Source organism: Cololabis saira, chromosome 19 (genome assembly GCF_033807715.1).
Source record: "Cololabis saira isolate AMF1-May2022 chromosome 19, fColSai1.1, whole genome shotgun sequence".
NCBI classification, from domain to species: Eukaryota; Metazoa; Chordata; class Actinopteri; order Beloniformes; family Belonidae; genus Cololabis; species Cololabis saira.
In genome coordinates, this window is record NC_084605.1 from 22,446,883 (window position 1) to 22,463,583 (window position 16,701).

Here is a 16,701-nt window from a genome sequence, read left to right on the forward strand (position 1 = left end):
TGAGTTTTTGATGCAGCTCTGAGATCGCAGGAGTCCCGCTTGCGTTCGTGGCCTACAAGCACTGAAGCTCCTCCAGATCTCAAGTGTTTCATGGTTGCGTGTACTGCAGAAGAAATTCTCTCCGGTCTTTCTTTGAGGAACTTGATAAAGTTTTTCTCCTGCATTAACTTGTGTAGCTGGAGATCTTGTGCCTACTATCTTAATCATAGCGCTTTGATATGCACATTTGTACAAATCTTACCTAGTTCCTCCCCGTATATAAGTGTCTCTGGACCACTGCAGCCTGGACATCCTTTCTAAAAGCAATGTGAGGTTGAAAAAAGGCAAAGCAAGATACATCATACACTGTCTGCAATTAGATAAATGGATTTTGGTTTCAAATTTGTCTGCATCCTATTAAAAATATGCTATAATTTGTGTTGTCACGGCTGTGTTTCACTACAGATTGGATCATCAAAAAAGAAAAAGGTATGAGTCAAGTGACTTTCTGTAACAAAAGCAGGGATATTATGGGATAAAACTGAGGCTGAGGAGAAAAGAGAAAAAACTGCTGTTTAATTGTATAAATACTTCAACTTCACACGTAATCCAGCGTAAACTGATTAAACAGACTTCTGGGACAAAAACGTGCTTCGCCAGACTGACCTGTAGGGGCAGCAGAGGTCTGGAGCCCGAGAGGAAGGTGGCAGAAGTGCAGCAGAAGAAGGAACAGACCAAGCAAGATATAACCATGAGATTTTTGTCTTATGTCACCCAATTTAACACCAGACTTCAAGTTTCACCAAAACAATCAAACTTCAATCACATACATTAAGCTTTCATATTGGTATGTTTTTCTAATATAATGACAACAGAACCTGTCAAATATCAGCACTTTCTCAAGAAAACATTCATCAGCTCTGGAATCAGATGAGTAATTATAAAATGTTCATAGATTCACAAGATATGACATTTGAATAATATTTCCAGCATCTCTTAGGAAAATGTTAGCAACTTAGTAAATAACGGGTAAATATAAATGTTCCAAATTCAGCAATCCTTATGACTTGGTTTAAAAAAATCAGTTGTGTTTCTGTTTTCACAGATGAACTTCAAGTATCGTTAAGTCAAACAATTTTGATTAACAGTGTTTTTAGAATGAATCACTTCATTCGGTCCCTTTTTAAAACTGGCACGTGTCGCGTCGACGGCCACTGAAGGTTAGCCAGTCGTCATGGTGACCTCAGCCCAGCCCCACGTCCAGTGACATCATCACTACAAAGCCCAGGATGGACGTCCAGGATGCGAGCCTCCCGTTTCCGCTGTTTGGAGCAAAGAAACATGAGATCAGCGGAGGACGGGTGTTTGAAAACTCCCGGCTCGGGAATCACTCCCCTTCCCCGCTTACCTGACTTGAGCCTCGGGTATGATGTCGTCCACCACCACGTAGACCATCGCCCCGGCGGCGAACGCCAGCGCGTACGGCAGCAGGGGTTCGGCCAGGACCACAGCGAATGCTCCCAGAAGGCCGGCGATGGGTTCGACCATGCCGCTGAGCTGGCCGTACCTGAGGGCAGACGGCTGACTGTTATGTTGTACAACCAGGTTTAAGCCTGAATCACGGGTTCTGTTTTACAAGTAGATGTTTATCATCCACATCCCCTACCAGAATGCCCTCCACGCCGAGAAGCCTGCACCCCGCAGCGGCAGGCTCACTGCCAGGCCTTCTGGGAAATTCTGGATGCCAATACCGATGGCCAGATTTCTGTTGGAAAACAAACAATTAACCATCACAGTTTGTCTTTACAACAAACATTAGCAGGTGGTGCTAATATTGACCACATGGGGGCATTTAGCTCTGCTGCACAAGCGGTGGACTTTGTTCATTGCGACTTACGCCAGGAGCTGATAAATCAACTTCCTTGTGATATGCCAACCCCCCTGTGGTCAGGAGTGGGATTACTACATAGAGTGGCTTTAATGTGAGTCAGCCAGCAATGTTGCAAGTCTACTTTTGCACACATTTGACTTTAAATAAACAAAAAAGTACTTTGCGTCTCAGCTAAAGGGAAACTGCAAAGAAGTTTCTTTTAAAATGTAAAGTATGGTCAACGGCCATCCGTGCTAGATTATTTATTATTTACCTTTATTTACCCAGGCAAGCAATTTAAGAACAAATTCTTATTTACAAATGCAGCCTGAAAAAAGAGCATAAGCACTTTGAGGGGAGAGGGGAAGGGGAGTGCTAGAAATAAAAAACAATGTTATGTAAAATTGCATAATAAGAGTACAATAAATATGTACAATAAATATAAATACAATAACATTGAAAAACATTAAGACAATGGGATGTGGCAAGTCGGCCTGATCAACAAGTGCAATAGTCAACTGTAATTTGTTGCAGATTTTGTTGGAAGACAGAGTGTCGTATGAGGACAGAGAGTTTTTTTATCTCTGCCCATCTGTCGCCAACAAAGTATAGGCGTGTTTCTTTAAGAGTTGATCAGTAAGGTTCAAGTGAGGAGGGCACTGCAGAGGATGAAGAGTGGAAAGACATGACTGATGATACGCCTCCGGAGATCTGGAAGTGTCTAGGAGAAGTGGGAGTAGAGTCTTTGATTAGGACTTTCAACAAGATCTTAGAGAGTGAGAGGATTTCTGAGGAATGGAGGAGAAGTGTGCAGGTTCTGAAATGAGCAAGGAGACGTGCAGCGTTGTGGCCACTAAAGAATAATAAAGTTGATGAGCCATTCAATTAAGTTATGGGAAAGAGTCATGGAAGCTAGACTAGAGGAGAAGAGGGCATTTGTAAACAACAGTATCACCCGTTTCCACCTTATTCTTCCTCTGTCACATCAACCAACTGTACATCACATCCAGAGGACTTCTCTTTGTTGGTCCTGCGTTTCTTCTGCCTGGAAGCTTCACCACCAGCATTCTTCTATCAATACACTCACTAACCCCCTTCTTTATGTGTCCAAACCATTTCAATCTAGCTTGTTTTATTTCATTTCCACGATGTCTAACCCTGGCCGTTCCTCTGACGTGTTTGTCGGTCATCTTTCCCTGCAGTGTTACAGAATAACCACTAGATGTCAGCACATGCACAACACATCACCAGGGGGAAGGATTGATAAACCCTCTTTCTCAATCTATTGCAGATGTTTTCTTCAGATGGAATTCTCTACAAAAATAGTGAAAGTATACTTCTGTCCTTTGGACATGGGTACGACATGTTTCACCTGATAAATCTGTCAGTTTGCTTTATAACTGGAGTCATTTCAGGCCACCAATTAAAAGGACTTTGGCCTCACAAGCACCATTTGCATTTGGGCATCAAACGAAACTACGTCATCGCTCTCATTTCTCTTTGCAGCCCAATCTTTTATCTCCTCAAGATGTCAACAAACTTCATCATCGGTGCAAGCTGAATTTTAAACAATCTGTGCAAACTTTTGCCTGTTTTTCTGAAGCTGCAGACAGAGAAAACATCCAGGGCCACTTTTGCCGCTTAATGTGTTTGTTACAGATTTGTTCAAAGGTGAGTCAACCGTCCTCGAAGCGGTTTCTACCTTTTATCACGTTGGTTTGTTTTTAAATTCTTGGAGGAAGTTTAGTAACATTTCAGATGGTAGAAGAAAACTTGTTACACAATTTTATCTCTTTTTTTATTTCTTTTTTGAGTGTGAGCTGTAAGCTGCAGAACCACACAACCCTGGAAAAGATAAAGAGGGTTTAAAATAAATAAATAAATACATTTCTGAACATGTAAGCCAAAGATGTTTACAGCTGATCCACACTGAGATGATCTTGTAACAGTGAGGATGGCTCCTCTTCAGTAAACAGCACCATATTGATGGTGGAGGACCATTATTGGAGTGCAATGTACTTCACAAACCTAATGTTTCCTCTTCTTGCCCCCATGAAAACAGAAAAAAAAAAACAGAAAATGGGCCGGTCAATGTCAGAGGTGCGAGTACAAGAACTCAGTGTGTATGCTGATGCCTTGTTCAAATCCTCACAGTGGCATGGCTTTGAAATCGACGAGTAAGCATGTTCAGTTTGGTCAGTTGCTCTGCAGATCCGTGCGGTGAAATTTCTGTGATAAAAAGTGATAAAATTCAAATCGAAACTTTGAGACAAAACGTCAACAAAAATCAATTTTTATCATATCAAAACACCCATAAAGAGTCTTGGTGCTCTTTTATGCTCCTCTGCTGGAATTTAAAAATGTAAATCAGTTTACATTTCCTCTCAGTTCCCTGAAAAAGTTCTCAGGATCTCAGGAGTCGGAGGGCTGGATTACTATGGGGACAATGTTTTAAACAAGGGAGAATCTGGTACTGCTGCAGGTCTAGTGGAGAAGGTGGGCTCTGCACCGGCTGGTCTCACCGCCGTGCCCAACGCTGCGGGTCTGGGGGTCTCGTCGTTTCCATGATCTTAGACGCTGCGAGCAAGTCCCTGGACAAACCCACCCTGGGCACCGCTGAAATGCTGCGTAGGCCGTTTGCACTGGAGAAGGCCAGCAAGGTGACTGGTCACCCTGCTCTGGCATAAACAGGTAGCCCGGAGTCGCCACGGCTCTTTAGTTTATTCTTTAATTGAATGGGTTGGCTACAGGTGGGGCACTTACTAAATAATTTGTTATGGTAATATATTTTTAATGAAAATAACCAATAACCAGTCAGTCTGCCCAACAACAAACAGGACTGTGCAATAACTTTGTGCAATATTTCTGTTAGGGACCAAGCAGTCGGCAAGGAGGAGAACAGGAGTTGGTTTTAAAAAAAAGGGTTTTATTTACTACCAAAAATGTATATATAAACCAAAACTCATAATCCAGGTTTATAAAAAGGTCAACAAACCAGAACTACATTGAAACTGTTAGCAACATAACAAGACACCAACTGCACAAAAACTGACTCTCCTATAATGACACAGAAGGGAACATATATAGTGGCTTGGCCAAACCAAATAACACACAAGGGGAAACCAAAATGGACAACAAGTACAACTAATACAAAAGGAAACCAACTAAACCCCAAATCCCCCCTCTAACATAACAGCACATGGTATGGCTTAATGGGCATGCCACAGGATTTAGCAGTCCTCCACCCTTGGCCACGCCTTTTGCCTGACCAGGAAAGGTAACTCCTCCACCAGCATGGTAACTCAAAACAAGGAAATAAAGATTAGTATAAACAGAAGAAATGAACTATAACCTTGCAATGAAGAAACATGTGCACTCTATTTAAACAGTGTAAGGTTATAAACAAACAAATTATATATCAAATAAACTAAACCTTAATGTTTAATTGAATTGTTTGGGGTGTGGCTGACTGCAAATAAAATTAACCTGTGTGCTTAAAGTAATGAGGGCCTAGTGTGTAGGATATTACCCTCTTCAACTGGCCTGTGTGGCTGTGGCCATCACAATTTCATAACATTTATTTTCTATTCAAATAATTCTATTTATGGTACTGCACTTTTTTTTTTTTTTTATCTTTACATGGGTGTTTGGTTTTTGGGGTGTTTTATTTGTATACAACAGTGCTGAGTGAGTGAGATGTCAATTTCCTCGAGGGAACCTCCCAAAGGGATTAATAAAGTCATCTGTATCTGAATCTGAATAAACAGTATTTTTTGCCCAAAAATATAAAATCAGGTCCAGGATCTGATGGATCTGAAGCGTCTACAGATTAAGTTGGGGAAGCCACAGCTTCAGCTCGCTGAGACCCGGCAAATAGAGACGAATCTCAGCACTCAGCTCACACAGCTCAATGTACAAAGCAGCCAAATCCTTTCATTTGTATTTAGAAGATCATATGTATCCCCAGAATTTTTGTAAAAGTGTGTGCCAATCAAACATTTGGAGAAAAATACGAAAGCACTGAAAGTTCCTTATGTGGACTATTGAACATTCAGAACAATATTCAAAACAGCCAGCATAAGATAATTCAGTGAGTTGTTCATATTCGAATGGTACTATGACATCACAGACCTAAATCAGATGTTCATCTCCACCCAGCTTGTAGGCAAAGCTAGGCAGGGCAAGGCAAAGCAAGTTTATTTGTGTAGCACAATTCCACAACAAGGTGACTCAAAAGGGTTTAGCAGAGGCATTAAACCATCACAGAATAGAAATAAAAGCATGACTTTAAATTTAAACAAATAAGAAAGAAATAAGAACAATAGATAAGATCAGATAAAATCAGTAGTTAAAAGATGATTACGTTCTAAAACTCAAACTTAAAAATACCAGTGCAGATTTGGAGCTTTATACAAAGGCAGCTGAAAACAGGTGAGTCTTCAACCTGGACTCAAATACATGAAGTGTTTCAGCTGATCTGAGGCTTTCTGGGAGTTTGTTCCAGACATGAGTATAGAAGCTGAATTCAGTTTCTCCACGTCTGGTTCTGACTCTGGGAACTGGTAAAGAAGCAGATCCAGATGACCTGAGGGGTCTGAAGGTTCATACTGGGTCAGGAGGTCTCTGATGTATTCTGGTCCTGGACCATTCAGAGCGTTATAGACGGCATCAGAATTTTAAAGTCTATCCTCTGATTGACAGGTGTAAAGACCTCAGTGATGGACTCATGTGGTCCACTTTTTGGTCTTAGTGAGGACTCGAGCAGCAGAGTTCTGGATGAGCTGCAGTTGTCTAACTGACTTTGTAAACCCGTAAACGAATTTCGCCGTGGAGCAAAAGTATCTCACTACTGTTTTCAGTCATACACAGTACTCGAGTTGTAAAAATAAATCAGGGGGGATGGTGGATTTTATCATATGGGGACAGATAATTTGTGCTGATTACAAATAATATAATATATTACAAATAATAGCACTGACCAAATCACCTGCAGAAATACTGCAGGAATGACATAGCAGCAGTTAAATGCAGCCTTCTGTAAGCTTTAAATATCCACTGGGCTTACATCAAATACATCAAAACACAACAATAAAAAAGTTTTCTGAACTTATCAATATGACTCTGTCCTTCACAGGATAAGTAAAATGGATCACTGCAAAAACTCAAAATCTTAACAAGAATATTTGTCTTATTTCTAGTTAAAATGTCTCATTTTAGTAAAAAAATCTCATTACCCTTAAAACAAGACTCATCACTGGAAAAAAGAACAATTTTCACCTATTTCAAGTAGATTTTCACTAAAAATAAGTAGAAAAATCTGCATGTGGAACAATATTTTATTGCTTGTAATGAGAAGATAAATCTTGTCCCACTGGCAGATTTTCCTACTTATTTCAAGTGAAAATTTACTTGAAACAGGTGAAAATTGTCAAATAAGTTATTTTTCTGGTGTTATTTTTCTGGTGATGACTAAATGTTGAAATAGCAGTAAAACCACATTCATTGATGAAATGACATAAGGGATGGAAAGGGGGGATAGCAGTTTTACAGGGGGGATGATTTTGACCGTTTTTATTTCAGGGGGGATGCCATCCCCCCTCATCCCCCCTCAACTCCAGTACTGGTCACACAGCTTTTTGAGATCACGGTTGTGGAGACATTTGTATGCAGTGAAATCGTACTCTCAAAGTAAACACAGGAATGATCAGACAAGCCCACATTAGACACAATAACTTTTGAAATGCTGAGACCCTTAGAGATCAGTAAGTCAAGAATATGCCCCCTTTGTTTTTTAATGGGACAAATTACCCACAGTACACCTCTAGACTCTATAAAGGCACCTTAAGAAAGAAAGATAGTGAAGGAATGCTTCATTAGATGACCTGACCTACACAATCACCCAAGCGAATCCTGTTGAGATTGTCTGGTATGAGCAGGATTGATCCATCAGGCTCGTTTGGAGGGCTCCAACGGTTCGACGGCTGTGCAATGGGCTGGGATTTACTCGCAAAAACTCAACCTACTTCTAGAGAAATACAAGAGCTACCTTGAAGATATGATCTATACGTCTACAGGGGTTGACCTTTTTTCTTGTTGTCTGATCTTCAGAGAGACTCAAGCTCATTACCTTCCGATTGGCTGCTTCAATGTGAAAGATCATTTCTGCCAGACAATGTTTACTAAAGACCACATTTCTTGGGCAAATACTTACTTTTCAGAACCTGCAAGAACCTATTTCAGCTCTGGTGAGACAGAATGATTCATTTCATGTCTTATTCTGACATTATCTATATTTGATAAGCCATAACTCAGTCAGATAAGAAGATCCGTACTGACCTCCACGGAAGAGGCTTAAATAAAGGATACATAAAAGTGGAAGATTAACCTTGTTATTCTCTTTTAAAACACTAAGCTTTAAAATATGATTCATTTACACAAAGGGCAATTTTTATGACAATGACTGATAATCATCATTATTGTAGATTTATATAAAACAGTTTCTGTCAGAAATCTCGAGACATCTGCCACCCGTTTCTGCTGTGCTCCTTTACCACCACTTGGTGGCAGCTGGTGTCATGGGTCTTACTGCAAGTACACACGCATCAAAATAAAGCAACACCCACAAGAGGGGATTATACAAATTTTTCTTTGCTTGATAACATTCATCTGAGGAAAAAAAACCTGATAACTTTTGTTTGAAAGTACGTCATTCAGTGAGCCACTCAGACCTGCATCTGTGACATCACAGATCCAGATTAGAGTAGAAGAACCAACTCCTCAAAGATTTATCCGTACACAGCTTCATGTTGAGCATGGACATTTCCATTGACCTTGGAAATGTGTGGTGAAATCCTGGAACAAGTCAACAAGGGAAGTTTGTCAACAAATTTAGAGGAGTGTCTGACTCCAGATTCTGGAGCAAGATCTCATTTTGACAAGGTTAATGAGTAATCCATGCAGCAGTAAAGCCTGATGATTTCACAAAAACTATTCACTTTTAATTGAACTATTAACAAGCTTAGAAATCTGGAGGAATTAGCTCAGATGTCAGATGTTCTTTTTGTCAGTTATTTGAGAGGGTTAATGGACAGCATTAATCAATATGATATTTAACTTAATTAACACTTGTAGAAATTAGTATTTCCCAAATGAACCGAATCAGCTGCTTGTTCAGCGATTAAAGGCCCATGAAATAGTTTGTGCGCGCTTGTTTCGATGAATAAGCATCACACTGCCTCCACGCTTGATAATACAAAACTGATTTAAAAAAAAAAAAAAAAAAAAAAAAAAAAAATCAATAAATTATGTGTGATTTCATCAGAAAGATGGTCTTTTGGAAAAGTTCCCTCTCTTGTATTGATTCAGTCTTACCTGGCACTCTCGAAAGTAGCAGAAGAAGCCTTTCCAACAGCGCCGAAGCCGACCCCCACAGCCAAACCCTCTGCAGAGACAAATACCAGACAATTGATCTCTGTCAGCTGAGGTCCGCCGTTTTCTCTGTCACATGTGGAAAAACAGAGCACTTTCGAAAAGAGAAAGGATTAAATATTAGAAAACTGCTGACAATAATAAAAGCAAATTAAAGCTGCAAGCAGCGATGAACGGGCCCTCGCACTCATGGCCACCGCCCCCCATAAGCATGTCAGAAATGACACCACCCACGATTTTCTATGTCAAACCATTCAAAAGTTATGGCAGAAAATAGGAACTATGAAATATCGACCAATCAGTAGAAGGGGCGGGGCGGGGCTAATTCAGGCCAATGAAGGTCAAGTACTCAATACCGAGTCCGATGACACCACCCACGAGTCTTTATGTCAAACCATTCAAAAGTTATGGCAGAGAAAAGTTTTCTAGGGGGCGCTGTTGAGCCATCTTGCCACGCCCATTAATGCAAACCATGAAATATAAAATTTATCGCCAGGCCTGGCTTGCATGCAAAATTTGGTGACTTTTGGGGAACTATCAAATATGGACCAATCAGATGAAGGGGGGGCGCGCTTTTTGGCGTCTAGCGTCACCACGGTAACCCTTTGAAAGAGAAAAGTAATGCACGTAGTCACAGGATCGAGACGCACATTTTGATGTATAACACACCTGGATGCACATTACGGTTCGGGCTCTGAAGCGGCTGAAGGAATGGCATAAATGATGCCAAAATGACACGATTAATTCAAAATGGCCGACTTCCTGTTCGGTTTCGGCCATGGTGCCAAGAGACTTTTCCTTAAGTTGCGACATGATACAGGTGTGTAGCGATTTTCGTGCATGTAAGTCAAACCATATTGTGAGGCTTGAGGCACAAAGTTTTCTAGGGGGCGCTGTTGAGCCATTTTGCCACGCCCATTAATGCAAACCATTAAATATCAAATTTTTCGCCAGGCCTGGCTTGCATGCAAAATTTGGTGACTTTTGGGGCACGTTTAGGGGGGCAAAAAGGCCCTCCTCTCGACAGAAGAAAGAATAACGACGAGAATAAAAAAATCCTACAGAGACAATAGGGCCTTCGCACTGTAAGTGCTCGGGTCCTAATTAACAGATCAATAAAGCAGGCAGGTTAAATGGTGGATGGTGAAGTGACAAAGCGTACTTTCAGCCTTCTGCGGTCAGTCTGAACAAGTCATCTGCTCACAGCAAAGGTCTGTGGGAGATTCCAGGACCAGTCATTATATCTTTTTATTTGCCGTCAGTATTTTTTTTTTTTCCCCAGGAAGACGCATGCTTTCTCAAGTAATTGTGTATTCTTGAGAACAAATATTACACTAAGTTAACACTAAAACAGCAACTGCTTCGTTGATTAAAGCAGTAAGACTGCATCATGATGCATTTCTACAGCTCGGACCGTTGTAATGAAACTTCCTCTCCTCCCTCTCTGCAGGCTCTCTGAACCCAGAGCGGCATCCCTTTCCTCCGATGTCCAGCCTTGTTTCATTTGTTACGCCTGTCACGTATACTTTAAGTACTCTTCAGTCAAAGTGAAAGTGAAAAGGTCACGGAGCGTGATGTATCTGATGGTGTCTGGGAGGTTTGCATGCATCGGCGTGTTTGTGTGTGCGTGAAGTGGGATCTACGGGTTGTTTTGCGTCTCACGCTGTCAAGCAGCCTCTCCACACTGATTACCGGCTGTCCTCTGAGGACAGGTGTGGGCTGGTTCGCTGGTCAACTGCGGCGAGAGCCTCATATAACCTCAAGGGGCTGCATCCGGCTCGCTAGTCCGATGGACACCTGGAAGTGTAGAAAAGTGCAGTTCCACCTCTGACCAGTGGGGGCTGGCTCCAAAAAGGGGCTCAATCTGCATTGAGTTCCCATGTAAAAAGCCCAACTCTGCAGCAGACAGAACAAACAGATCTTAATCATTCTTATTTCAAGGAGAATGTGGCTGGTTGTGCTGTTACACGTACTAAGAGACTGCTATGAAAGATTTTAGGTTGGAAGGGTTTTAGTAGTCCACCCAGGGGGGTTATCCGGTTCTTTTTACACAGTCTAGAGATTAAACAAAGGGCTGATATGACTATGATGTACAGCAGAATTGTCCAGGTAGACAATTTGCATGGCAGAGAAACATCTTTTCACCTCCTTTCAGGCGTGCACGCGTTTCCCATTAAGCTGCTGACAAGTGAGCGTGTCAGCTTTGTGTCTGCTGCTTTTCAGTGACAAACAAAAACAGCAATTTGACGAAGTTAAAGCCATTAATGTTCACTCATTACTATCAACATGGCACAAATCTCAACTCCATGCAGTCGCATTAACGGACAGGCACGCTCAAGCGTTAATTTGAAATATGAGCCATCTTGCAGAGGAGTCAGGCGAGTCTTCAGCTGCTGCTCCCCGATTGAGTTGATCTGACTTACTTACGCCACCAAAATGTAGGCATAACACACTAAAAACCCTGGACCAGTGGATAACAACGACTCGGGATTAACTGCGAAATTATTTACAAAAATATATGTATTGGAGAGAAATTAGCATGACCTGACCAAGAAAAAAAGAAATCTACAACATGACCTGCTTCAAACACAACTATGAGCAACAAAGGCATCTATCCATCCATCCTTGGAAAAGTGGGCATCAAGGTTATTTCAGTGCTCAAACACTTCAGTTCAAGAGTTTTTTGGACTTGCATCACATGAATGAGAAGAAACGGCAAAATAAATACAAGGAAGCACACGTGAACAACATTTAACAACAGTGGATGACAAGGCAGAGGACCTCTGAAAGGAACTGTTGTCCAGGAATGATGAGCACGCTCAAAGAGGTGACTCACTGGGGTGCACATGAGACGCATCAACTCGTTACTCCCAAAACAGACATCCTCACATTTTATCATTAAAGCAGAGCTGTAGAGCAAACCCTCTCAACGAAAGCCAGAAGACAACCGGGGCTCATCGTAACGAGCCACGTTCTGCTCAGCACCTGACTCACGTGAGGGTGAACCCTGCGAGGAGAAAACCCACATCCCTTTCATCATTCTAACCCCATCTACTGCTGGGTGGTCCCACCGTATGCAGTCTCAGAATGTGCTATAGGAGTTGCACTTGTAGGTTAAAAGAGATTAAAAAAGGACAATAATTACCAAACTATTCCCACAGCTGCCCCCCTACTGGCTTCCAGTGTCAGCTGCCACTTAATGAATCTTTGTCAATTCATATCTCTGCTGTTATCTTGTGAAGTTGCACTTTTTTGGTGTGATTTTCTTATCCAACAGGTGAGTAAATGAAAAGGAAAAAAAAAAAACAATGACAATGTGGTCTAAGGTTACTTTTGATCTTTGCTTCCCAGGAAGTGTCCGAGGACGCCTCATTTGAAGTAACCAGCCCAGAAACTGGCTCACGCTGTTTCTGAGCTCATCTCTCTGTAACACTGCCCCTCATGTACACATGCTTTGCTGTGATTTATTGTGTCTATTTACAGTGAGCAAAAATAACAGAGTCAAATTCCCTGTTTTGTTTCACCTGACTTGGCCAATAAAACCTGATTCTAATTCTGATTCTGATTTAAGTGTCCTCCGCTCCATCCCAGGAAGTGTGTGGTGTCGATTCTCCGGCCTCATCTGCGCTGGATAAACACTATCTGGGAACTCAGATGGTTATATCTTCTATTTCAGTCCCATCAGAACCAGTTCAGCTCTGATTTCAGCCTTGCTTGGATGTACACAGAATTCTAGCTTTTTTTTTTTTATATATTTTTTTATATACAAACCACAACAGAAAACATGATTTCACAACCGGGTGCCCAAAAAGGGGGTGGGTGGTTTGTGCCGTCAACATTATATCACAAAAAAGCCGTCTCTGCTAGTGGATGGCACCTAGTCCAATTCAATAACAGACAGAAAATAAAACTTCAGTAGAAGTAAACCTGTTTCAAAGGTTATAAAACTGGTACCGGTAACTAACTAAAATCAGGGTAATCACAATCATAAAAGAGAATCGGCAAAAACCAACCCCCTCCTGAGCTTGAGCCAACTTTGTGCTAGAACATTTTTTTTTTTCTTTGTCCGACAGATCTGGATCTTCTACCTGATTTTAACAAATCATGTTGGAGAAAAGGACATCAAAAGACTCCAGTACAATATTCTTTTAGTGTTTTGATTGGCAGCTGCTTTTTAATTTATTACTCTGCTGAATGAAGTAAACCTGCATCGAGGCTTTGAACGGTTCAGTTCCAGCAGTTGCACATCTGACCCTCTGAACATGAACCTTCATCAAATAATGGTATTGTTGTTGTTTTTTTTTTGTTTTACTGACATGTTCCACCTCTGTATCTTAGCGACAGCAGTTGGCCTCTTTTATTTTATTTTTTTACATTTATTATTGGTTTGAGTAAGCTTGATTTGGACTGTCATGTTGCATTGACGGTGAGACAGAACAGAACAAAGACAGCTTAATGGGTTGACAGAGACGGGCCATTTTTCTATCCATTACTATAATATAATTACGTATACTTACGAGCCCTAATGAGTGTTTTTTTTTCTCCCTACAGCACCAATTCAGAAAGGAAATGATGAATAGCTGAAGGAAAATTGCAAATCAACGGCCTCAGGGAGAGCTGTGAGTCTGTAAAAGTGCTCTCAGGCAGTATAATGCCATCAGCGGCTGTAAATGTGGCAGAAAAGCAGCCGAGAGAGGCAGCGGGAACTGTTTCCTGCTGTTTCTTAAACAGATGATTATGGAAGGCCAAATTAATTAAGATTCAATTTCATATGGAGAAAATGAATTGCTTGTTATGTTTGGACAACCTGAAACTGAAAGGTGAAACATTCATCACATAAATGTACAGATTGCACCCTTCGCCGTCATGGACCAACATCTACAGGGAAACGGACACCGTGAACAACATGTTGCAGGCAGCTAATTGGCTAATCGACCACAGAATGACGACGGGACACACTATAGCTGGATCATCACTCGGACCCGTCCGGATGTCCTCAGAGGTAACCGCTTGCAGAAGAGCAATGACTTTCAAAAGGTGTTGGGGAGGATGTGTGACGAGCCAGCCATCTGTCCATCGTCATCTATCGCTGCCAGACTCCATATAACCGGACAAAAACAGGGTGACCGGCCCCATCTGTGGACGAATCACACGTGTCATTGTCGTCACATCTGAAACCCTCGCTGACCTGCCTGGACAGAACACGGGTTGTTCTAAACTGTTGTGTCTCCTTAAATGGAGAGTTTGGAGCTTTACATTACGCAACAACTCACAAAGAGTCCCACAAATATCCCTTGGAACTGTTCGGATGATTGTGGAGACCTCGTTTCTGGCAAATACTAACTGTACGGGGCAGGTGATTTGTGTCAGAGGTGTTTAAGAGTTATATTCGGCAGATGTTGTACATGGATCGTAATTCAGGACGGCCTCAAGCCATCTGTTGGATATCCTATTTAAAAAACTGACGTTCTAAACTTTTAATTGGCCTGGCTTAAATATGTTATCTTTCAACTTCAGTAGTAAAGCAGGGCATAACAATGATATGAAAGTGTGTGTCTCACATCGCCATCTCGACCTGTCTGCTGCTATATATATGTATATGTATATGTATATATATATATATATATAGAAAATGAAAAATGATTATGAAAAAAAAATACAATGTACAGTAGGACAAATTGTGACTCGCGCGTATTTCACTGCTCTTCTGACTGTGCCTGGGATCCCAACTCCGTCCGCGGTGCAGGTGTGTTTTTTCGAGAGAAGAACGTAGTTATGGGTAGTTTTTCTTCTGGGCAAAAAGATTCTTAGAAACCGACATGCCACCATCTTTATATTTGAGAACTCTAATGAACGATTCATCAAAGGGTCCCATTCTTGAGCTGCTCACTGAAGTTCATTGTTGCTTAGCGACCAACATTATTGACACACAGGAAGTGAAGAAGCAGAGAGACTGTTTAGCCAATCAGAATGCAGAACACAATGCACATACATGAAGCAACGAGACCGTGAAAGGTGAACCGCGTTATAGCGAGGGATTACTAATATATATATATATATATATATATATATATATATATATATATATATATATATATATATATATATATATATATATTAGGGGTGTAACGGTATTTGTATTCGTCCCGTCCCGGTACGGGCGTCACGGTTCGGTGCACGCAGTCATATGGCGAGTACGTCTGACTGAGTTAAAAAAAAAAGTGCTCGAGCCTCGTTACAATGTCCCATCCTGCGCTCACATAAACCAGTCCGTGGTAAAATTAAAAACACTAATGCACAAGTTCAATGTTTTATTCTATTTATTTTACACTTTAATAAGAGATGCTTTTTAGTTTTGTAGCCAATTGAACAAACTTTAACTTTCAAATGCTATGATCAAAATAAAGGAAGAAAAAACTCATCTTATACATTTGGGACTTTTTGTATTTTTTTTCCGTTGTACCGAACCCGTACCGAACCCATACCAAACCGTGACCCCTAAACCGAGGTACGTACCGAACCGTGACTTGTGTGTACCGTTACACCCCTAATATATATATATATATATATATATATATATATATATATATATATATATATATATATATATATATATATATATATATATATTCATCCACAAGGGGAATTTCACAGAATCACAGAAATGACCCATCTCTTTCGACCCATGAATATATAATTAAGAAACAGAGGGCAAGCGCTACGATGCCACTAAAAGAAAGAGGGAAAGAAGAAACAGCTGCAAGTTTGAAGAGTCTCATGGAGTCTTCATCATTTAATATCTGCAGTAGCCTCTGATAGCAAGGTCCCCCTGCTCCCTGAAGCTGGCACCAGGCCCATGGTGGAGGAAGAAGCTGTCTGAAATGCTGCTGGGTCTGCAGTAACTCCTGCATCTGAACTAGAGAAGCTTCTGCTGAGTTTAAGTGAGTTTCAGGGTGGATCTAACTATGTGCAGAATTAGAATCGGTACTATGATGCAATTTAAGACATCTGTAAACCAAGTCTTAGCTTGTCTTAGCTCTACTCTACCTGTAAAAATCTGGCAAGTACAAGTCCTAATCACAGACACAATTCAAATTGCTTGACAGCACATTGTTCACTGAAACATTCAGTGTGCTGGTTGAAAAAGTGAGGTACCCCCTGGGGACAAGCAGCAAGCGCAACTGATAGCTCTGGATTAGACCTGCACAATGATCAGCAGGAGATCTTGATTGTTTTCCTTCACAGAAACACTTCAGCTGAGACACATAAGACGTCTGGTGTGAAGGACTCTCGAGGCCATTTCCCCAGCATCTCTACAGGATTACGGTCCGGGCTCTGACTGGGCTTCTCCAAAAGGTAGATTTTCTCCTTCATGGTTGATTTACTTTGATGCTCGTCATAATTGTCCTGCTTCACCACCTCAA

The 16,701-nt window shown here is 41.2% G+C and overlaps 1 protein-coding gene across 3 annotated transcripts in view; it reads right to left on the reverse strand.

The window, feature by feature from the left end:
• Positions 1–531: 531 nt before the first annotated feature.
• LOC133419214 (zinc transporter ZIP11-like) overlaps positions 532–16,701 on the reverse strand; it is a 191,287-nt gene continuing 175,117 nt past the window's right edge. For all 3 annotated transcript variants that reach the window (XM_061708254.1, XM_061708252.1, XM_061708253.1), the window contains exons 7-10: positions 9,221–9,290; positions 1,646–1,744; positions 1,388–1,546; positions 532–1,301 (exon numbers count right to left, since the gene is read on the reverse strand). In XM_061708254.1, coding sequence (XP_061564238.1) covers positions 1,223–1,301; positions 1,388–1,546; positions 1,646–1,744; positions 9,221–9,290 — 407 coding nt within the window. In that variant the 3' untranslated portion in view covers positions 532–1,222. The remainder of the gene's footprint in view (positions 1,302–1,387; positions 1,547–1,645; positions 1,745–9,220; positions 9,291–16,701) is intronic.